Source organism: Sitophilus oryzae, unplaced genomic scaffold (assembly GCF_002938485.1).
Source record: "Sitophilus oryzae breed Bouriz unplaced genomic scaffold, Soryzae_2.0 scaffold_1389_pilon_pilon, whole genome shotgun sequence".
Lineage (NCBI taxonomy): Eukaryota > Metazoa > Arthropoda > Insecta > Coleoptera > Curculionidae > Sitophilus > Sitophilus oryzae.
The window spans coordinates 568,187-592,191 of record NW_022146047.1 but is presented as its reverse complement, the minus strand read 5'-3'; the positions used below and the strand labels follow the sequence as shown (position 1 = coordinate 592,191).

Here is a 24,005-nt window from a genome sequence, read left to right as displayed (position 1 = left end):
TATACTAAAGCAGTTAGAAGCTTAATGTTTTCTAAGGTTAAGGATTAAGTATAAACAAATACTTTGATTTAGGTGCTTCCGTTTAGGCAGCATTGTCTTGTAATTTTAAGATGAGTGCATCATCTTAAATATGGAGGTGATTCAATGTTTTAAAAGTTCTATTTGTTCCAACTTCCATCAACGCTCTCGCTATTGTACAATAGAATGACTTTCACTGACAATTTTTAGTAAATGTTACTCTCACTAGCGACAACAATTACTAGTAACTGACAACTCCTAACTATTACTAGTAAATTTCGCCAAATTTCTTTACAATATAAATATTCGCTCTATAAAATTTTTCAGAAAAATTCCGAATTTTCTTTTCGCGTAAAAAACCTCATAATCGTATTTCTGGGGTCGAAATATACTACCCCTAAAAATATTTGCACTTATTTAAGACTCCTGTATAGTATTTAAATAACAACATAATATTATTATTTATTTTTTTTATTCTAAATTCTAATTAAATGCTAGAAAAAATAAAAACAATAGTCGAGTAGAAACATTTCGGCTGTAAACTTGTATTTTTTAACAAACGATACAAATAGTTTTCGAAACTAAAATATTTTACGTATCAAAAAACAATATTAAAATAAAACACAATCGATACCTGATATTTTTCAATAAATCGTAATCCACACCGGACGCATTCGGTAATCTGCACCAATGATTCGGCACCGTAGCCATAAAGAGCTGACTGTAAGCGTTAAATCCACATGGAAACACAGCGGGCAACAAAATAAACCACACAACTAATTTCTGGTATTTTCCAAATTCACCAATTGAAGGTAAAATCTCATCCAAATCCATTTCCAATATTTTTCAATTTTTTTCTGTTATCACTTTACACTATTCTCTAACATTATTATTACTTTAAATAGTTGAATCGGTTATTTTTATGAAAAACAATCCAAAAATAAATTTATATCGAAATATATCAGAGGAGCGAATTTTTTGTGCTCTAGAAAAGCATTATTTGATTAGTTATTACATTAAGGACCCTTGGTTACCTACCTATTTTAATGGAATTAATGCTATTTGACGTATTAATTGGAGCAAATTGATTTTTAAATCAGGAAGAGGAAACGCTGATTGAATTATTACAGTTAAGCACGTACTCCGCTTTGAGGACTGGAAAATGGCACTCGTTTTATCTGCCGAATTAAAAAATCTATAAATACCAAACGCACATTTAAAAAGGGCATACGCATCAGTATGTACCGGGTGGCCAACTAAGAATGGACGCCGTCTGTATCTCAGAAACTACTTATCGTATAACTTTGGGAAAAAAATTCTAATAATTAAATCGATATTCTAAAAAGACAAATCGCTGGAAATAATTTTCAAGTTCGAAAAATTTCCATTTAATTGTTATTTATCCATGTTCATTCTTGATTCGACCCCATAAATAAAATCCCAAGCATAACGCTTTATTGTGCAAAAAGTCAAAACAGCTTCATCGACAAAGCACTCAAGTTACAAAGACACTCAAAATAAACAAAAGTACAAAATAAAATATACACAATAAAAATAATACAATTCAAAAAAATTTAAGTCATTAAAATGACAAATAGAACATACATGGACAATGATAATGTAAATAGTAAATAAGTAAATAGATATAATTTTAAGAGTTATAAAATATTAAATATTTGACCTTTGTCCAGCGTCTGAGATGATCAAAATTTTAAAATTCAAAATATTTAGTTCATGATTAAACATCAACAAAAAAGTCGTTTACCGCATATAGGGCTCTCTCCAGTAAGTATGATTTCAGAGCTTTGAGAAATGCAGGAAAGAATGAAAGCGATTTGATATTCCAAGGCAGATGATTGTACATTTTTTTTTGCATTGTACAATATTGAACCTTTAACTAGTTCTGAGCTCGGGGTTGGCAGATAAAGATCGTGCTCCGCGTTCCTAAGTGGATAGTTATGAGATGGCCTTTCGGGAATAGTAGATATGTGCTTGCGGATTAAGCAAACGGATTCAAAAATGAATAAAGAAGCAAGTATTTTGAAATTTTTAAAGAAATTCTGGCAGTGAGTTTTACTGTTCAGTCCCAATAAATATCGAACTGCTCTCTTTTGAAGCAGTCTGAAAAAAAAAAAAAAAAAAAAAAATCAATTCAAATTTTGTGGAGCAGCAAGTACCCCAGAATGGAAGAGCATAACGAAGATGTGACTCAAAAAGGGCATAATAGGCTATTCTAGAGGTTGATGGAAAAACTTAGAAACTGATCTTAGCGCAAAACAGGCAGCGCTTAGTTTGTTTGATAGAGCTTCGATGTGAAAGTCCCAATTTAACGAGTTGTCTACAACAAGTCCTAATTCACAGAATCCACGACGTCAATTGTGGTGTTATTAAGTACAAAAGGTTGTATAGTACTTTTATATGACAAAACTTTAGTTTTTGAAAGGTTGAGGCATAGGAGATTAGAATCGCACCAAGATTTAATGGTGCACGAGTCACTGGATATAGTATTACATAGTCCTAATTCACAGAATCAACGACGTCAATTGTGGTGTTATTAAGTACAAAAGGTTGTATAGTACTTTTATATGACAAAACTTTAGTTTTTGAAAGGTTGAGGCATAGGAGATTAGAATCGTACCAAGATTTAATGGTGCACGAGTCACTGGATATAGTATTACATAGTGCCGTAACATCTGGGTCGCTCCAAGTGAAACTAGTATCGTCCGCAATGAGACAGATTTTATCGCTAATGTCTAGATTTGCAACGTCGTTGATAAACCCCAGAAACAAAATAGGGCCAAGTACTGAACCCTGAGGGACACCACATTCTATAGGCTTACACGAAGACATAGACGAATCAATCCTCACAAGCTGCCTTCTGTTGCCAAGATATGACTTAATATCAGAATGTCATTAAAGAACACCTATTAATAATACTCCATTTCCTTCAATATTGCATTTTTTGTAAAAAAAATGATGGTTAAACAATATAACCAAAAAGATAGCAAATATTGACTTTATTAGTGTACAAAAAGTCAACATCGGACCTTATCTTTTTATCATTATTTATGACAAAATCACACATAATAATTACTTCATAAATACCGAGTAAACTGCATCTTTGTATCATATATACAAAAACCAACAAAGTGATAATAATATAACACTTAAGATAAGCCTTATCGATAACAGCATTGTTAAAATAAAAATGTGATACTAGCGGGCGAATTCGAATATTGATTTAGCGCGTTTTGTTAACCTAAAAGTGATTAACTGTTTATAAAAATATGTATATGGACATTTTAGCTGGTTTGTTAGTGATTTTTTTAAGTTTTGTGTATATCCAGAATAAAAAGGAACCCAAGGCAATATTTGGGGTGTATTATCAACCTGGAAAATGGTATTTTATCAAATACCCGGTGTTTTTATTGTTAGTAGTGTTAAGAAGAGTGAAATATTATATAGTTGGGAAAGATGGAATGTTTGATATAAAAGAGTTGGAAAAATGTCAACCTCTCTCTAGCCATCCGTTGGTAATTTTTATTTTATACATGTTTTATACAACTTATTGGAATTTTATATTCACACTTTAAGATAATTGACATAGATATTGAGATAATATTATTAAATTATTTAACCTTTAATTTACAGGTGGTTGCTTTGAATTATCATATAATATAACATTAGAACCAAATTCTGAAGTACTTCCTAAAAGTGACGGTTTATTTATTTTTATATTATAGATATATTTTATTTCATTGGAATTATTTGGAAAAAAACTCAAAAATTATTCATCAAAATAAAAACACTAATATATATTAAAATAAAATTTCTCAGCAGTAACCAAACTTGAAAAACAATTTGTAATTGTAAAACAATGAAAACAAATATTAAAAATTTCAGAAAATTCCCATTTTATAGAGTTAATGTTTTTGTAATTTCGAAAACATCAATTTTAAAATAGCACACATAACAAAATTAATTTAAAAATATTAACTTATTTTCTACAGCCCTTAATTTAGTACCTGTACCATAAATATGATAAATAAAAACAATATTATGGATATACAGGGTGTTCCATTTTTGACAAAATCATACAGTATCTCCATTATTAACGTAGATAGGGGAATGCGGTTTTTTTTTTGCACAAATATTTTTTGTCAAAAGGAAAATGCTGTAAATAAAATTCTCATCTCCTTCTTCGTTCTAAGGCTTTATAGGGTGTTCCAAATTCGAAGGTGATTATTGGGAATTAGAAACTATAAAAGATTCGATCGAGGTCAAATTATAACACAGTTTTGCAATTTTATGTCCAATGAAACAATGTTTTAAAAAAAAATCTCGATATACTTCCGAAGATATTCGAAAAAAAGGGAAATCTTTTAATATAATTTTTATTTTTTCGAGATTTTAGTTGATCAGATATTTTAAAATAAATGCCACTTCATCATTGCTATTTTTTTCTCTTTATAAGGTGATGCTATCAAATGTTAAGTCCTATTTTCATTTCTTAAAAGTTTATCATCTGCCAAATACAATGTTGCACAAAATCCCAATATAATATGTGGATAAGATTTCCATGAGATACATAATGTTTGGGAGGGAAACAAACGCCAAAATCATTTTAATTATTATGTGTAAAAAAACAGACAACGAAAACTTTTTCGGATCTGCATTTAGGTCATAAATTTTTAAAAAAGGAAATAATCATCTAGATCCGTATTTAGAAAAAAATAAAGTTGATGATTGTATCTCGGAACAACACATCATATTTGAAACTGAATTGCACCATCCTATAAAGAGAAAATATTAATATTAAAATGAATTGACAGGTTTACTTCAGAATGGTTACTCTGAGACATCCCTAGACTAAATTATATCAAATTATAAACTGATTCATTGGTTTATCAACCTGAAGAAGATGTTATCTCTATTGACTATTCCATAATATGTAAAAGGAACGTCAGAAAAGATCAGGCAAATAGCCAAAAAATACAACATAAAACCTATCTTCTCGATAACTATCTAATCTGGATCGACTCTTAGAAGCGTCCTAACAAAAACAAGACCGGAATCATTGAAACAAGAGAAAGAGTGCATCTACTAGGTTGTGAACGCGGTGAGTCGTATGGGGAGATTAAAAGGCATATAAATGTACGACTTAGCGAGCACAAAAACCTGTATAAAAAAGTGAAACAATGAAGTCCGGTATTGCCGACCATGTTTGGTCAAAACAGCACAACATAAAATGGTCGGATGCTCTGGTTGTCCACAGGGAACCAGGACTTCTAAGTGAACCACCTTGCGGTTGATTTTGTAGTTTTAGGAATAAGATTAGTTTACACTTGATAACGGCCAGTGATCGTTCTGACCAAAACGTTGTGTTAATCAAAATAAATAAAGACAATGGAAGTCCGAAATTCTTTTAGTTTCTATCTCTTCAGACATATCAAAGAAAAAGTATCAACTATTTTACAATATTTCGGGTTTTTCCGAATATCTTCAGAATCATTCTGGTATTCTGTACTATAATTTGACCTTCCTCGTAATCTCTTGTTTGGTTTCCGACATTCCAATGCTACCCCTCCAATTTGGGACACTTGTAGAATAAAAAAACGTCAATTACCGAAATTACTTCTCAATTATAATATGAAAATATATAGAAAACTAACTTTAAACTAAATTTATCTTAAATTTTATCCAACTTCTTATTATCCATAGTTACTTTCAATCGATTTCTAAGTAATCTCTACTAACCAAACTAAAGCCGTAAAATAAAATGCATAAATTGCTAATAAGAAAGTTTTTCGAAGAATTTTACGTCGAACTCTTAAAGATAATTCATAAAATTTTCTTTGCTTAAAGGCTTTTGATGCGGTATTTTTCCACGGGGCGGCACAAAATGGAATATTTCTATGTGGTGGAACGGAACGACGAAAAGATGGAGTAATTAATGGATTGCTATATATTTTGGTAAGTATTTTTAGTGTATACAGTATGTTTACCGATTGCCTTTATAAGAGAAAACACTTTTTCATTACCCATGAACTGGTTTGAGAAAAATGCATTCTTCATAAAAAAATTTGCCTGTTCTAAAATGGCTAAATCCTTTTACACTTTTTCAAATTTCCTACTGTTTCAGAAAAAGATATGAATATTTTTTCTCAAAAAATCAAAAACGCGTCTGTATAGTAAAATCAATTCCTTTCCATTATTAGTAAATACCATCCGATCGAAAAAAAAACGGCGTCAAAGACGGCGTCAAAGATGGCTATAATCGATTATAATTTTGGCGAGGTCAAGCCCTAGACGTCATTACTTGGCTGGTAGGTACTCTTTTTTATTTTTTAATGAAGTTTAATGCCAGTTGTCTGTCTGGAAATATGCTATCCTTTTTTAATCTTTCTTAATTAGTGTTAATTTTTGACAAATATTCTGTCAATTTTTAGTAAATGACGTGTAGAGATTGACCCCGCTAAAATTGATTGTCATTCCCAGCTGTCTTTGATCCGTCATACGGTACTTTTGTTTGGATATTTTGGTTTTATAAGAGAAAATCATAATGTCTATATATATATATATATATATATATATATATATATATATATATATATATATATATATATATATATATATATATATATATATATATATATATATATATATATATATATATATATATATATCAAAGACATTATAAAGATAGACCGAACATCTCATTCATAAATACTCGTTGGTGGTGTATCAAACATTCCAATGTGTCAAACAAAGACAGAAGAGACAGAGAAGTCTAAAATTTCCGACCCCGGCAACTAGGCGCATTTGGATTGTTCTAATGGCCAGTGGCGTATCGTTTTTTGGAACGAATTTAATTAGTAAAGTAAAAGTAAAGTAATTAGTAAATTTTTTACTCCATATTAATATACTACATTAACACTTTTTCGTTAGATGAGTTTTGTTATAAGGTCTAATATAATAATATAATTAATATCCCACATATACTTATGTTGAAACGTTAGTAGGTAGTTTTCGAAAATCGCTCCAACGTCGATATTCAATTTAAACTTTCAGTTACTTCTATATAAACTTTCAGTTACTTTTGAATATTTACAGGGTGACTCAGGCTTCCGAAACAGTTCTATATTAGGTTTGTGGTTGGTGACTTTTCTGTCAATTTTTTTTAGAATATGGAGGCAATGGTAAAGCACATTTTAGATATTTTTGTACTCATAGGTGACCGAAACATATTTTCAAACTAAAGTGGTAGATTTGCCATTAAATTTCCATTCCAGAAATACCTAGGGTTGCCACCTGTTCTTTTTTGAAAAGGACAGTCCTTTTTTGGAATAACTTGTCCTTTTGACTTTTTTTGACTTAAAAAGTCATTTTTATTTACGTATTTTCCCTGAGAGAAGAAGAGAACTTAGAACTTCCCGTTTAATGTCTGAGAAAATTACCTACAGCATACAGAAATATTCTTTTCGTCCAAATTTAATTAGAGGTGTTATAAAACTTATAAATAATTTTTTCTTGTTTAGAATAGGCAACATTATTTAGAACTTCCCGTTTAATCTCAAATGATAGTTTAGGTTTTAGTTTTACCTTTTTTGATCTTAAAAAGAACTTTCCAAAATTAGTAATTAGTAACGATTTAGTTAGTTAGCAATCAATAGCTTGCTGTGAAGTACTGTGTAATAGTTGTTTAATCTTGTATTACTAATAACTTTCTATACCTAAAATCAATATTTATTTTAATGAGAAAATTGTGTTTTTTTGAAAATATAAGACAAGATTTGACTTTCGGTCTTCTTCTCGTATTATGATGGCTCTGATACAAGGAAATTACCTTTTAGTCTCTCAATGGGCATTTATCATTAAAAGTATCAAATCTGTGTGCTATGGGATTTCTGTCGCATAATAATGAATATTACGTTTATTTACAAATCCATTACTTAGGTAGCTTAATCAGACAATCAAATTTTAGTTAAACGTACCAATCTTCATGAACTGTATTAAGCATATGTATTGCGGTTTGAATCACCCTGTATGTTGACAAAAATATTTTGAAAATGTGCGTTACAATGGCCCCGATCTTATGTAAAGATTGAAATAAAAATCACCAACCAAAAACGTAATAGGTAAAAAGCTTTTTTGGACGCCTGGGTCACTCTGTATATAGGTATGTATAAAACTAGTAGCCTAAGAATTATTTACAGTTCGTCCCATTCTAAAAAAAGGTAAACATCGTACAAATAACTCTAGGAAGAGGTATTTGTATTGTACGGTGGTAAAAACTTGTCTAAACAAGACCGAAGGGGCAGATATAAGATATAATGAGAAAAATATAATGAGATATAAAAAAGTCTTGTGTTTTGACGGGAGATGCACTAATATCTCACCGACACTTTACGACATCGTCTGCAGATATAGAAGAAGTTTTGCTTGCCGTATCGGTGAGAACCAGCCCCTGGACAGCCCACCTGATGAAGGGTAGGCCCAGAAAGCGGTTGTGGGAGTGGAGCTTGGTTCCCCCCTTTACGACAAGGAAAACAATTTTCTTTTTACTTTTTATTTTTTTTAATTTTTTCTCTACTTTCGATTTTTCGAAATTAGAAAAAATACACAGCTAAAGGCAAGAAAATATTATTTATTAATATACACTAAAGCTGTAAGAATTTTGTTCATTTATATATATATATATATATATATATATATATATATATATATATATATATATATATATATATATATATATATATATATATATATATATATATATATATATATATATATATATATATATATATATATATATATATATTTTTTTTTTTATGAGAAAATCATATTGTTATCACAGTACAGCAAAAATTACTCTACACGACTAAAATTTAGTTTTATTTTGGTAAAATTATCTTGTAAATGATTCTATAAAATGCTAAAAATTAAACAATATTATCTAACAGTTTATTCTTATGTTATTTAGCATCCTAAATATGGTTTACTGAAATCAGAGAAACTACCAAATACCAAACTTCAAGCAGATTCAGATGGATTACAAAAAGGAGAATGGTCTGCTGAAGGTATAAACTTCACACCTGTTGAACCAATGAGGAGGTGGAATATTGAATTCAAAGGAAAAATGAGGTAAACCAATATACATGCTCTTGCAACAGTGCGTCAGGCATCTGTAGCTCTGATAATAAAAAAATTAGGAATAGTTTGTGCAAACCTAAAGTATTACTTACTACTATATATTTTAGGAAAATTTTTTAATTTCTACAGGATTGCTCAAAAAGTGTGAGTGAATCGAGATGATTTTTTTGATGGAATATTAGAGCGTTTTTGTTTTCCTTTCTGATCGCTTTACATAACCCTAAAAAAATATTATTAACATTCTCTTGATAGTTTCAGAGATATTAATAAATAAATAAAAAATATATTTTTAGCTTTTTTTGAAAAAAAAAATATTAAAAATACAAGAAATATCTTCAACTCGAAATTATATTATGTATTTCCTATAATAGTTGGCCTGTACGTACTTTGCTATAAATATCGTAATTATACTTTGCTATAAATATCGTAAAAAATTAAATCATACAAAGTGTTCAAATCTTCACGCCAGATTTTCTAAAATATAAAATAATTTATCTTTGTTTTCTTTCTTTTCACCGTTCAAGGTTACCACCGGTAGTTCAAGGTTTTCACCGTTAACGGCATCACCAACGTTGTTTTCAAAGAAATAAAGATCAATAATGCCGCCAGCCTAAAATCAGCATCAAACAGTGAATTTTTGTAGATGCAGTGGACCTCATCACGCCTGGTGAACCTCGTGTGGGCTCGTGTAGCCCTTTGTACGGCAATTTTGCTTGTTAACAAAGTCAATATCAAAAACCCTTTATAAGTGCACTGAAAAATAAAGCACTTTAGTTGCCTAACTGCTTCTTAAGACTTAGAATTAATGATGTCTAATGTTGATACTTATTACTTGTCTCCATTTTGTGAAATAAAGTAATTGAGAAAGAAATTTAACTGTCTATGGGTGGGCTATTTCAAATTACGGGGTGCGTCTCAAAAGTGGCTCACCCCTATAACTTTTTATTTTTTCAGATATAAAATCGAGATTTGGTATGTTAGTATATGACATAAATTAGGATTGATTGACGTATTCAATTGTTTTTGGTCACTTCCTGTTTCACCGGAAATAACTACAACTTTTGGTTTATAAATGGTACCCTTGGTGTTTTTTACTTTATTCGATAGAGAATGACATTCTGAATAGAATAACATATCATATGTCAACTTTTGACATTCTAGCTTACTAAAAAATCGTATTTTAAAATTCAATCTAGAATGCCATGGCTATGTTAAAAACACTAATAATTCTTAATCAAGGAGCCTTGGAAAAATTTTGATTGACTAACGTTTTTAGTATCTTGTCTTGGCCAATTAAAAAATGCTCAAATCGTATTTTTAATCACATCTCAATTTTTTTAAATGAAACGAGGGTGGCTCATTAGCATATTTGGAAAAAGCATTTTTTACGAATAATTTGATACCAAACACTTGGTATTTCGAGTCAAATTTTTGTTATAATTAGTTAAAAGTTATAATTTCAAATAAACCATATGAGAAAATGTCAAAAGTTGACATATGATATGTCATTCTATTCAGAGTGTTATTTTTTTTCGAATAAAGTAAAAAATACCGAGAGTGCCATTTAAAAATCAAAAGTTGTAGTAATTTCCGGTGAAACAGAAAGTGGCCTAAAACAATTGAATACGTCAATCAATCCTAATTTATGTTATGACATAACATAGCCAATCTCGTTTTTTTTAACTGAAAAAATAAGGAAGTTATAGGGGTGAGCCACTTTTAAGAGTGACCCGGTATGTAACAATAATTGCTGTCAATGGGTCTCAAACCGAATGAGCCCATTCCTTACGAAAACGCGTAACCTTAACTAACAATACCGATTTATCAGTAGAATTTTCATTTAACCAAACACATGTCAATCTTTAATTACACAATGGCAATAATGAAACAAACATGCAAATATTTCCAGGAATTTAAAACATCCTTTTGTCATTTAACACGTACGATGCACATTTCGCGTTTGGATCAGTTTAGAGCAATTGGAATAAATGACAAACATTTGAAGTTTTGCAACGGATACACGCGTCATTATGTACGAGTTTGTGGTTTTCCAAAATCGCTCAGAGCTGCCCCATTGACATAAAAGCTTTTTATTAACAAATCGATTTTTTCGTTGAAACGGGAATGTTTTACTGCAGTAGGTATTTATTTTTCGTTTATTTCAAAGCATCCATAAACAGAGGATTTATTTAGAAAATAAATATTACCACAATTTTTATTTCGGTTTGTATTTATTTTTTTAGATTGCAATATCATTTTCAGCTGTATGGTTTGGAGATTGATTAATCTTGTGTAATTAATATTTTTATAATATTACATTTATAGCGTCAAAGCAGGAACTTTTTTCATATTTTTTTGCTGAGGAATCAATGAGTACTTATTTACAACTTTCGCAAGTTAATGATATTAAAATTGTTTAAAGGTTGTTATTAGACTGTGTGTTATTGGACTTGAAAAAATTAATAAAATTGCGTTTATCTCATCAAGGAGGCTGAAATCGACAAAATATGAAGAGACAACTTTTATGATAATTAATCGGCATTAAACTGCTTACACGATTTCGCTAACAAGAGAAAAAATCAGTGGCGTATATGATTTTTTGTTGAAAAATATTTCAGTGATAACCCATATATATATATGCACGTCTCTGATGAATATGTCGACATTTTTTTAGCTTTAAAATATGTCGCATTTATAGTAACTTTTACTCTCAAAATTTAATTCGAAACGCTAAAAATACTTTAAGAAAATTTTAATAAATCGAAAAAATACTAAGTCTTTAACACCCTGTAGCTGTGAAACAAAGCAGAATCGGACATATATTGATATAAAAAATAAATATTATTTTTACGTGAGGAATCTCCCCACAAGAGATGGCACATGTTTTTTGAAACACCCTGTATAGCATGTATAGTTTTGCACAAAAAGCCATACTTTCATTTGATCTAGAGATTGCTAAGATCAAGACCAAGACTGACCAGTGCAAGACTTCTGCAATATCGAGACAACACCAAGCAAGCAAGACCGTAGCTGTTTTGTGGTCTTGTATTTTTTTCACGTTTATATGGTACAAGTTATTTGTTCATTGTTGTTTTATTTTATTGCAAATACTATATTCCCGAATATTGCATAAAATTTTAAAGAAAAAAAAAGCGGATTCAATATAATATATCAAAAAGTAAAAAATTGCGCCAGATAAATAATATTTTAATCATTTATTTTTTTTAATAGTTTTATTCACATTGAATTACTAAAATTACTATTTATTGAAGGATATTCTATGTAGAAAGTGCTCCTAGTAAAAATCTGTTATTAAATGCAAGACTTGCGAGAGTCTTGCGTTTTAAACGGAATGCTATATAATTTTTAGCTCAGGTTTAATCATTGAATTCGTATGCCAAAAATGTCATAATTTAATTTCCTATATTTTTTGTCAGGCTATAATTGTATTTTCGATATCTATACTAATATATAAAATCCTTAAGTGACTGACATACTGATTAATCACGATCCTGTTCAAACCACTCAACGTAAGAAGCTCAATTTTGGCATACAGGTTGATTCTAGGGTGTAGAGGTTCGATAAGAAGGGATTTTTCGGAATTCCAGTTCCAAGAGGGTGAAACCACCCCTCAAATATTACAATATTTTTTTATTTAAAAAACAGTAAGTTTCGGAAAAAACGCTTAAACACGTATATTTTATTTTGTTTTTTACATATTTTAAGATTTTTAAAAATGTATACAGAGTGTTTCGAAAAATCTGGTAATTGATTAATCACGATCCTGCTTAAAGCCCTTGACGTAAAAAGCTGATTTTTGGAAAACAGATTGACTTTAGAGTGTAGAGGTTCGATAAGAAGGGATTTTTCGAAACTCGAATTCTTAGGGGGTGAAACTATCCCTCAAATATTAAAATATTTTTTATTTAAAAACCGGTGAGTTTTTCGGAAAAACTCTTAAGCACGTATTATTTATTTTGTTGTTTTACATATTTTAAGATTTTTTATAAATTTATACAGGGTGTTTCATAAAATATGACCAATGAGTAATCACGATTCTGCTTAAACTGTTTGACGTTTGAAGCTGATTTTTGGGAAACGGATTGACTGTGGGGTGTAGAGGTTCGATAAAGAGGGGTTTCTCGAATCTCAAATTCCAAGAGGGCGAAAGCGCCCCTCAAATATTACAATATTTGTTATTTAAAAAACGGTTAGTCTTTCGGGAAAACGCTTGAACAAGCATAATTTATTTGGTTTTTTTACATATTTTGAAATTTTTTAAAAAATCATACAGGGTGTTCCAAAAAGTTGGGTAATTTCATAACCACGATTCTGCTTAAACTGCTTGACGTAAAAAGCTTATTTTTGGCAAACGGATTTTTCGAAAGTGAAATTCCAATGAGATGAAACTACCCCTAAAATATTACCAAGTTATATAATAAAATCGCCATATTGTTTTTTCTCATGCTGACATAAATGTGAGAAAATTTTTTCCAGTTTGTATGTTAATGGAAATTCTTGCTTTGCTTTATCATCACCATTAGAAATGATTAATTCGACGCGAACGAAGTCGTTGCTACACGCTAGTTTTCTATATTTGTGGCATATTCAAATTTCACGCAAAATTCTAAAATCGAAAATGTATGATACTATTTATCGGAAAGGGCCGTATAATGCCTTCTTCAAAATTCAGCATAATAAAAATTTCAATGTTGTTTGATTAATACTGGGTAAGTCGAAACTAAATGTTGTATTTTTCTAAGAGTCTATTTTATATCATAAACGAACGGAGTTGTGTTTGATCTTTTTATTTCCTACTTTAGAACAGAGTATAATGAAACCTTTATTTAACCCAATAATTAAATTTTTATTCTAATAATACAATCATGGTTTATATTTCTGACATTACAGGTTAGGTACAAAAGTCATTTTTACTCCGAATAGAACATGCGATTTTTTTCAAACGTCACAAATAATGTTTTAAACAATTTTAAATGTTCCAAATAATATAAAAAGATTTAAAAGTAATACCTTGTAAGTAATTATAATATGAGAAACTATAGTTACGCTCGTTGAATTTGACATTTTATGTCAGTTTAATAATATATTTTCGTACTTTTATGCTTAGGCGTAAAATTGCTTTATTTTTATGCCTAGGAGTTAAAATGACTTTTTGTGAAAGTCTTTCGAAATTGACAGTTTTCGATATTTATTTGAGATTTGAAATGACATTCTTTTAGGCACTGGTATCTAAAAGTGACAGTTGTTTAGGCACTAGTGCCTAAAAGTAAATTGACCCAGGTTTGAAAGTTGTCGGTGGTCTCGTATAAGTTTTTCGACTTCTAGGGCACTAACGTGGATAGCGCATTTTCGGCAGCTTGTTGAATATCCAGAGACTCGTCATTATCACTCATTTTTTCACAAAACTTTGTAGGAAATACCGCGACGTTTAAACCTGACAGAACTTTGTCATTAAACAATGCATAAACAATGCCTTAGAAAAAAAAATGTTTAAAAATAAATAATAAATAATAGCATGAAAATCTCAAATTATCCGCTTTCAAAAAAATCTTGTATAAAATTCGTTGCGAAAAGAGTGTTTTAAGCAATCGACACATTGTCCAACTCGGCTTTCGCCTCGTTGGACAATTCTGCGTCCCGTGCTTAAAACACATTCATTTCGCAACTTGTCCCAAAAATAGCTATTTTTATATTGTCAGTTACGTCGCAAAAATCAATATTTTTGTGACGTTTGAAAAAAAGTTACAACCTTCTAGCAAGCACCTTTAAAAAATAAGAAAGAATACGGGCCAAGTAAAATACGTCTAGGGCTTAACCTGGCCAAAATTATTATTGATTGCCATTCTCCAGCCATCTTTGACGCTAATTTTTTTCGATTTATGGTACTTTTTATATTTAATGGTTTTTATCAGTCTGTTATACTAAAATTTATATATTTGAAAAAAAAATCACATTTTTTATCAGAGTAAGCTACAAAGATACCAGCAATCGTTTGATCCCTATATACCCAAACAAAAAAAAATATTATCTTTGGGTAAAAGTACTCAAAACACCCTCAAGTGAAAGAAAACAGAACAAATTACTTCCAAAGCTCCAGATATTATTATTTGATCGCGATCAATATAGTGTTTTTAGAGCTGTTTCTTCGGTCTCTATATAAACATCCCTTCACCTTAACCTTTCTTTCGCCTGGCTTAATTCGAAAAACGGCCGTCCTAAAAATATATTTTTTTAGATTGCCGATTGAGATATTCGCCAGACAATATTTTCTTAATGCCGGTTAAAGGCTTGGGCCCAAAGATCTATTGAAAAACATCAAATGTGTTTTATTTGGGCTTCTTATAAGATTAGATAAATATCTTAAATTTTAGTTTGTATTAAAGAATTTTTTTGCGGTAAAAGTAAACCAAAAACAATATAAGACAGTGCTTTAATACCGTGCTGGCAACTGTTACTTTTGGGTCGGCATTTACATGTGTGGAAGTAAATCGCATAGGGATCTTATTAAGTCGGAGTGAGAGAAATGCGACCGACCGACGCGACGCGCGACGGTGTGCTGTTGCGGCGTTGCCGATACGCCTTTCCCTATCAAGTAAAATAACATCACGATCGCAAATCGCTTATTTTTAAAAGCCTATTTTTTCAAGAGATAGCTAGATAAAATTATTAGACATGTTTCTGAGCATCTGAAATAGAATTATTAGGATATCGTTAGGGAGTTATATGTATAAATAAGTGTTATTTCATTGTAATTAAATACTGAATGCCTATTTTACATTATGTCACATATAAAAGCGAACTGCACGGTTCAAAGCAGACTTTTCACTCTCTGTACTTTGTCGAGAACGTTTGTAACAATAAAATCGTTTTTTAAAAACAACTCTGTTAATTCAGACCTAAGGTTGTTTTTTCCATTTAAAAATTGTAAACAATCCATCCATTTACTTTTAGAGCATAGCAATTTTCAGCAATCGTGTAATTTTTTTATTGATAAAGATTTTCACATATTGTCTACAAAGAAAATACAGCAGAAATATTAACAAAGTTCTTGAAAAAACTACAATCTATTATTTCTAATAGATTTCGAGATATCGATTTTTGAATTCAGAGTTCTAATAGCGCGACCACTATCGAACACCCACTCAATTCCACGTATTTTTACCAAAAATGGAAGTGTTTCTAGCTTGCACTTAAAAAAATTCAAGCTATAGGGAAAATTACAACAACTCGTTAATAAAGAAACAAATTAAGTATCACGAGACGTAATTAAATCGTGAAGCTGAACGCATGACGTACACCTTTCCCTAGAACTTTAAGTACTGACAGAGGTATTGATTGGGTCGACCGGTCAACTGCGACAAATCTGCTATGTGCACAGTTTCTCGGTTTATTTCATACGTTTGGCAACGTCTTTACTGTCCTCTCTTTGTTCAGTACATTATAAACGCCATTGTACTCTTCTTACATACGGAAATCTCGACCCAAGACTAACCTTTGCCAGCCCTTAGTATAAGTATACAAGGCATCACAGCATTGTGTCCTTTGTATCACTGACAGAGATTGCGTATCTCATTGAGTCTCAGTGTACAGGGTGGTCGAATTTGGTCTGTTTTAACAGAGAAACCCTATTTCCTGACTAGATAGAGCAAATCCAACGTAGATATCATGGGCTTGATTTCTGAGACATATTTAATGACATAAACTGCTTGTCGATATTTTCACTGCCAACGGAGATAGGGGTCTTTTTGAATTTTCGACCAATCTGAAAATAGCCCATAACTTTTTTTATTTTACAGGATTAATTATTTTTATCACAATTTTATATTGCATGTTATTATTCATCTGCATAATTAAAGACTTTTCAAAAGACAAATTAACAATCTATATTAGTATTACCAATCAAAATGCCAGCTTTACAACTGAACTATTCAACTGAGAATTAACAGAAAATTGGTTGGAACAAGATGCCCCATATCTTGGCCTGCTAGGTCCTGTTATTTAACTCCATTGGACTTTTTCATGGCAAAATTAGAGGACATTATTCTAAAGGGAAGAACCATTAACGGGAGAAGAATTGCAAAAAGCCACTTTTAGTTTTATTACAACTGTTCAACTAATAAATAGCTGTAACTCTGGGAGCAAAAGATGTTTACTGTGTACTCAGCAGGGAGGTGCTCAGTTTGAACATGTTTGCCAAAACCATATTCGTTACTCGTAAAATACGTTTTTTAGTTTTGTTCTTTCTTTATTGTATCGATTTTAATTGAAATTAGTAATACTAATATAGATTGTTAATTTACCTAATAAAAATTATCCATTTGCCTCAAAATGATCGAAAATTCAAAAAGACCCCGTATCTCAGATGACAGTGAAAATATCGACCATAAAACCATTACCATTAAACATGTTTTAGAAATCGATCCATGACATTTTTGTCGGTTTTGCTCTATCTAGTCAGAATATATCTTTTGTCATATTTTTCTTGTAGAGACTTGTTATTTGAATGACGCCACCCGGTATAATATAGAAAATAGTTTATACATGTCAAACAATTTTCTATATTATACTTTATGTAGTATGTTGTTTCCATGTATCCTATTCAAAATAAAAACACTAAATCACCACAATACACCAAAACAGTTTTACTTTTACACTGGACGCGCGTTTCGCTAACCATGTTAGCATCATCAGCAGATTATTATAAACTAAAGTACAATTTACAAGTTGAGCCTTCATATACTCGCCCAGTGGGCACCGAGTGGGCGTGGCAAAATCTAGCCAACTGAGTCAGAGCCCACTGAGCGTAACAGTTAGATTTCCGCCACTAGAGTAGTAGGAACAAAAAACTTGAAGGAATTGGACCGTTGTCTCTGTTCATACTATCTTTACATTTATTAATTCTGATGCTTTCATATGCATTTAATTGCCTGTATTTTGAGACTTGTTTAATTAATTTTAAATTATTAAGATCTATACAATATTCTTTATCAACAATATGTTCGGCAACACAAGATTTATCAGGTCTACCGTATCTTATCTGAGCTAAATGTTCTTTATATCTAGTTATTATTGATCTTCTAGTTTGCCCAACATATATATATGCCCAACATACAATATTAACTAGATTTAAAGAACATTTAGCTCAGATAACATATGGTAGACCGGATAAATCTTGTGTTGCCGAACATATTGTTGATAAAGAACATTGTATAGATCTTAATAATTTAAAATTAATTAAACAAGTCTCAATTTACAGGCAATTAGATGCATATGAAAGCATCAGAATTAATAAATGTAAAGATAGTATGAACAGAGACAACGGTCCAATTCCTTCAAGTTCTTTGTTCCTACTACTCTAGTGGCGGAAATCTAACTGTTACGCTCAGTGGGCTCTGACTCGGTTGGCTAGATTTTGCCACGTCCACTTGGTGCCCACTGGGCGAGTATATAAACGCTCAACTTGTAGATTGGACTTTAGATTATAATCATCTGCTGATGATGCTAACATGGTTAGCGAAACGCGCGTCCAGTGTAAAAGTAAAAGTGTTTGGTTTGGTTTGGTTTGATAATAACCACAATACATAATAACCACAATACACCAAATTGTGGTGATTTAGTGTTTGTATTTTGCTGTGTAACACCAAAGGTTCCAACCCTCAACTGTAATGTATCCTATTGTTATTTTGAAAACAAAAATAACTTCATGCTGATTCTTATCGTAAATTCAGTGACACGCATACTGTCAATTTTTTATCGCCTTCATAAAACTCTTACATACATGCACAATGTCTTTTTCATCCTTCAAAATTTCCGGCTTTAGAAATTTTCTTTTTACGGTAATTTGTCTCTGTTGGCTGAGTAGCTTAGTGGACTTATTTAGAATTCCATCGCCGTATTACGAACAGTTTAAAAAAAATAGCTTTTTTAGGGTTCAGAACGTGGTTACCTTAAGAAAAAGTCTTGACAAATATGCACATAGCAAAAAAATGTTATTAGTCCCTTACTTTTAGTCAGTTAATAAATGGGTAAGGATTTTGCTTATGCAAATCTCAATGAATTATATTTTATAAAAATATACAGGGTGAGTCTTAAATAATTAGCAAATATTTTAAGGGCTGGTAGATCTTGATACTAGAAACATATTTTCTCTTTACCGTTTTTCAAATAAGTCCAAAATAACAGAGTTATTTAAAAACAAAAGCCGAAGCAATAAGACTCTAAGTCTCGGTGTCAACATTTAATATGACAAAATAAATTGTTACACATGTTTCGCTCATACGAGCATCATCAGACAAATTTACATCTTACATATTAAAACAACACTCCAGAGTGTTGTTGATCATTCAATTCAATAATCGTCATGATGATGATCATTGATGATGACCTTACATTGGGTTAATAGATTGTTAATAAGGTTCCTGTTAATTCTTAAACTCTTGGATACCATTAGTCTATGTTAAAATTAATTTTCTAATGAAAAATTTATCTAGCTGCTATAAATTTATTGAATTATTAGTAATTATCTTTTAAAAAGATATTATATTTACTTAAAAAACACATCAGAGATGCAGGGTATAAATACCCAGCGATCATTATTGAATAAAGCAGTTGGCTATTCTGATTTTGCTCATTTAATTGGCAATATATTTAAGAGAAATTATTTAAGAAATTTAATAAAAAATATATTTAAGAAAGAATTTATTATTACTATTACCAATTTTCAGACTACACAATGACCCCGATCGTCTGGTACAAGTGGAAATATCTGCCAAATGGACCAGCGATTTACCATGGATCAGCTTCGATCTCGACTTACCCGCTAAAATGCTCGCCAGATCCATATCCAGAGAACCATGGTCCAGAGAAAAGTTCGAAATAATGAAAGAGTAAGTTTAGTTTACAGATATAGATGCATCCAATGTCAGTTTATGAACATTAACAATCTGTTTGCGAATTGTTTATGCCAAACGGGTTTCCGAATGTTATGTTTATACTGACGTTTAAATTGTTCGTTTGTTGCCTATTATGTTTAGCGAAAGGAAGAGATCGTGTTTCAATATATCATTGTCAATAATATGGATAATAAGGAGACTAACGATATAATGTTCTGACTTAACATATACAAGACAAATGTAAACAAACCGTTTGTTTAGTTGCAGTTTGATCTGAACACAAGCTTATTTTTTCAAGATTTGACATCGTTAACGGCTTCATCGACAAAGTACTCACAAAACAAACAAAAGCACAAAAAAAATATACAAACAACAAAAAATACACAATACAATTCAAAAACAAATTTAAGTCATTAAAATTACAAAAAGAACATACATGGACAATTGCAGAACAGTAAGCAGTCAATAGATATAATTTTAAGAGTTATAAATTATTAAATACTTGACCTTTGACCAGTGTGTGAGATGATCAAAATTTAAAATCCAAAATTGTTCATAATTAAACATCAACAAAAAAGTCGTTTACTCTCCAGTAAGTATGATTTTAGAGCTTTGCGAAATTCGGGAAAGAATGAAAGCGACTTGATATTCAAAAGCAGATGATTGTACATTTTTTTGGCATTGTACAGTATTGAACTTTTAACTAGTTCTGAGCTCGGGGTTGGCAGATAAAGATTAAAAATATAATATCTACAGAAAAAATAAATATATTAGTTGCAGAACCAGACACAATATACTGTCCAAACGGTTCTTCTGCACGCTGTTGTCCAAAATACTCACTTGTGGACGGATATGTTTTCATTTTTGTTGTAAATTCCACAAATAAAATATCAAGTAATTTATACGTTCATACGTAAAAAATTATCCAAATTGGTGAAGCGGCCATTAACACAAATAATTATTGCAATACATTATTTAATGTTTATTTCTATAAATCATTATTTGAACCCTATAATTAACTTATTTAGGGCTCATCAGACACACTACGAGCAAATGGGAGATTTAGAAGGGACTTTAAAAATTGATGGCGAAGAACTACCTTTGAAATTAGATTCATTCAGAGATCACAGCTTTGGTAAGTCAAAGAATCAAACTTATAAATGTATTGTTTACTTTTCGACAAATCTGAATAGTTTTCGAGTTATAGACAGCGAGTACTACCAATCGTTTATAATAAATCATGTGCAAAATATAAAATAAATACATGAGAATCATAGATTGTGAAATTATGTAATATTTAAATAAAAAAATTGCGTATTTATCTTATAAAATTATATGAAGATTATCTATTTTATAACCAGAAAACTATTCTATAAGTTTTTGAACAATATGAAAATAATTAAACTCCCATTTTGATTGAAATATTTTAGAAATAATTCAATTTAATATTTGTGAGCTAACAGACAACTTTATAGATATTTTATCATAGGACCTCTACATATACAGGGTGGTCTGAACTGTATTCCAGAAACGCTGGCAGCATATTCTGCGGATAAAAATAAGTAAAAAAGTTCGTATAAATGCATGTCCTAAAATTCTTAGTTTCGGAGATACAGCTTGTAGAAGTTTTATTTGTATTTCGATTTTTTCCAAATAATTTCTGAAGCAACGTCAATACTTGGATGAAAATTGGTGTTTGGGAGTTTTTTGACATGAGAAATTCGATTTTGATGTCAATATGACTCCTATTTGTAGGGGGCGCCACCTACATGTGTTTTAACAGTTTTGAAGAGTAATAACTTTTCGTCAGTGTATAAAACTACTGAGATAAAGAGAGCTGTACTGAGAGAAAATACACATCTCCGGGATTTTTTACGTAAAAAATGTCTTTTGGTAAAAATCGCTGCGAGTAACCGTTCTCAAGATATTTAGGATGGAAATAGTCAATACATGTCATTATTGACAAAAAAATAAACATGTTAAATAGATAGTTATTTGACTGAAATAATAAATTCGGGAACTTTTTTTAAATTATTCATAACTTTTTCTTCGAAAAAATGATGATAAAACAGTTTCTGTTAAACCTTTGGCACAAAAACATTTCAAATTTATGATTTCAGTCTAATAACTATTTAGTCAACGCGTTTAATTTATGTCAATATTGATAATTTCGATTCCAAATAACACGGGAACCGTTACTGGTAGCGATTTTTCCCAAGAGACCTTTTTTACGTAAAAAATGTCGTAACTGTATATTTCTTTACTCAGTAGTTTTATGCAGGTACGGACTAAAAATTATTACTCTTCAAACCAGTAAAAAAATATGTAGGCGTCTTCTAAAAGTAACTAACAATAAACTCCCAGACACCAATTTTCATCTAAATATTGGCGTTACTTCAGAAATTATTTGGAAAAAATCGAAATAAAAATGAAATTTCTACACCCTGTATCTCCGAAATTAAACATTTAAGGACATACATTTATACGAACTTTTTTACCTATTTTTATCTTCAGAATATGCTGCTGAAGTTTCAGGAATACAGTTCGGAGCACCATGTATAAAAACTCATATGATAGATGTTTGTCCGGGTCCTTCGCGGTTACAACTGCGATGATTCTATTTTAAAGAAACCGAATATTCATAAATGGATATTATTTCGAGTATATTACATATATGATACAAAAATTGTATATTACAAAACATTAATAGAACACGCTCATAACAGTAACACTCAAAGTAGCAACAAAGCAATTATAGGCAAAATGTAAATAAGACAGCAATTGCTAGTTGTACCAATTAAGATAATTGAATCGCTTGCAATCTCTAGCTGTTCTTCCTTTAACGAAGGAGATCTCATGTGAACCAAATTTATTTTATTAAAATATCAGTATCAATTAGTGGTACTTTGGATGCTCTATAGGGAATTGTGTGTACGAGTGTATATATAAAATTGCCTAATATACACTTAAGATTATCTTGTTATTATTTTTTATCTAAGAAAAATATTCTGCTTTACATTTGCTGCTTTACAAATGTAATCACCCAGTATACATTATACTCATTCTTGCAGGTTTTAAAAGAGACTGGACCCTCATGCACCGCTACATATTCCACATGTTCTATCTGGAAAATCAGACGCGCATAACTTTGGGCGTTATTTGCCAACCATGCACGGCATCCCATCTCGAAATGGGCTACGTAGTCCAGGCCAATGGCAGGGTGGACGTTATCGAGAGCTGCGACCTTTTGCTGTGGCAGCACGGGGAGACGGGCAAGCCTAGCGACGAGCTCAGTTTCACTTTTACGGCTGGTATGTATAAAGCCGAGTCGACCGATTATTTAGTTGTAAAAGTGTAAACAATATATTCTTATGGAGTCGATCGACTGACTATTTGATTGCATATTATGTGCGCAGCTTCATAAGAATAATATATTTTTGTTAACTCTGCAACTAAATACGCTCTAATATGCTCTTGTACCGGTGGAAGCGTGTATAGGTTTTCAAAAATGTAAAAAATGTCACAAACAAATACTTGTGCGTTTCATATATAGTCCGGTTTGAATTTGTATTCCGTTTGCAGATTTGTGATACAATATTGGGCGATACCTTAAAATTTTCATAATACCAGACAGATTCCAAGAATCGATGGGCCCTCTCTCGCAAATGCGTCTGAGGGAAGAAACAACCCCCTATATTCACCCCCTTATAAAATAATGTAAATTCGCTTAATAAAATGTATTGAATACATTTTAATTTTAACAACGAGTATTTTTTAATACAAAACTGTTTTTGGAACTTGTAAATACTTCCAATTGTTCCACCCCTAAGTCATTGGGGGTTGAAAATATACGATTACGATTACGCATTACGATTGCGCATTATTATGATTATATTATTATAATATACGATCAATGCCTAA

General features: G+C 30.8%; 2 protein-coding genes across 8 annotated transcripts in view; one reads left to right on the top strand and one right to left on the bottom strand.

Moving 5' to 3' along the window:
* LOC115875498 (beta-alanine transporter) overlaps window positions 1-24,005 on the bottom strand; it is a 934,216-nt gene that overhangs the window by 409,339 nt on the left and 500,872 nt on the right. For 5 of the 7 annotated variants that reach the window (XR_004049013.1, XR_004049014.1, XM_030890969.1 and 2 more), the window contains exon 1: window positions 653-1,001. The exons of the other annotated variants lie outside the window; for them this stretch is intronic. Coding sequence is in view for 3 of the 5 variants with exons in the window: in XM_030890969.1 (XP_030746829.1) it covers window positions 653-852 (200 nt within the window). In the remaining 2 variants the exon portion in view is untranslated. Of the gene's footprint in view, window positions 1-652; window positions 1,002-24,005 lie in introns of those variants that run through there. 7 annotated transcript variants of the gene reach the window in all.
* LOC115875501 overlaps window positions 3,132-24,005 on the top strand; it is a 30,220-nt gene continuing 9,346 nt past the window's right edge. Inside the window, exons 1-6 of the mRNA XM_030890975.1 lie at window positions 3,132-3,551; window positions 5,884-5,991; window positions 9,002-9,162; window positions 19,917-20,078; window positions 21,113-21,219; window positions 23,156-23,395. Coding sequence (XP_030746835.1) covers window positions 3,306-3,551; window positions 5,884-5,991; window positions 9,002-9,162; window positions 19,917-20,078; window positions 21,113-21,219; window positions 23,156-23,395 — 1,024 coding nt within the window. The 5' untranslated portion in view covers window positions 3,132-3,305. The remainder of the gene's footprint in view (window positions 3,552-5,883; window positions 5,992-9,001; window positions 9,163-19,916; window positions 20,079-21,112; window positions 21,220-23,155; window positions 23,396-24,005) is intronic.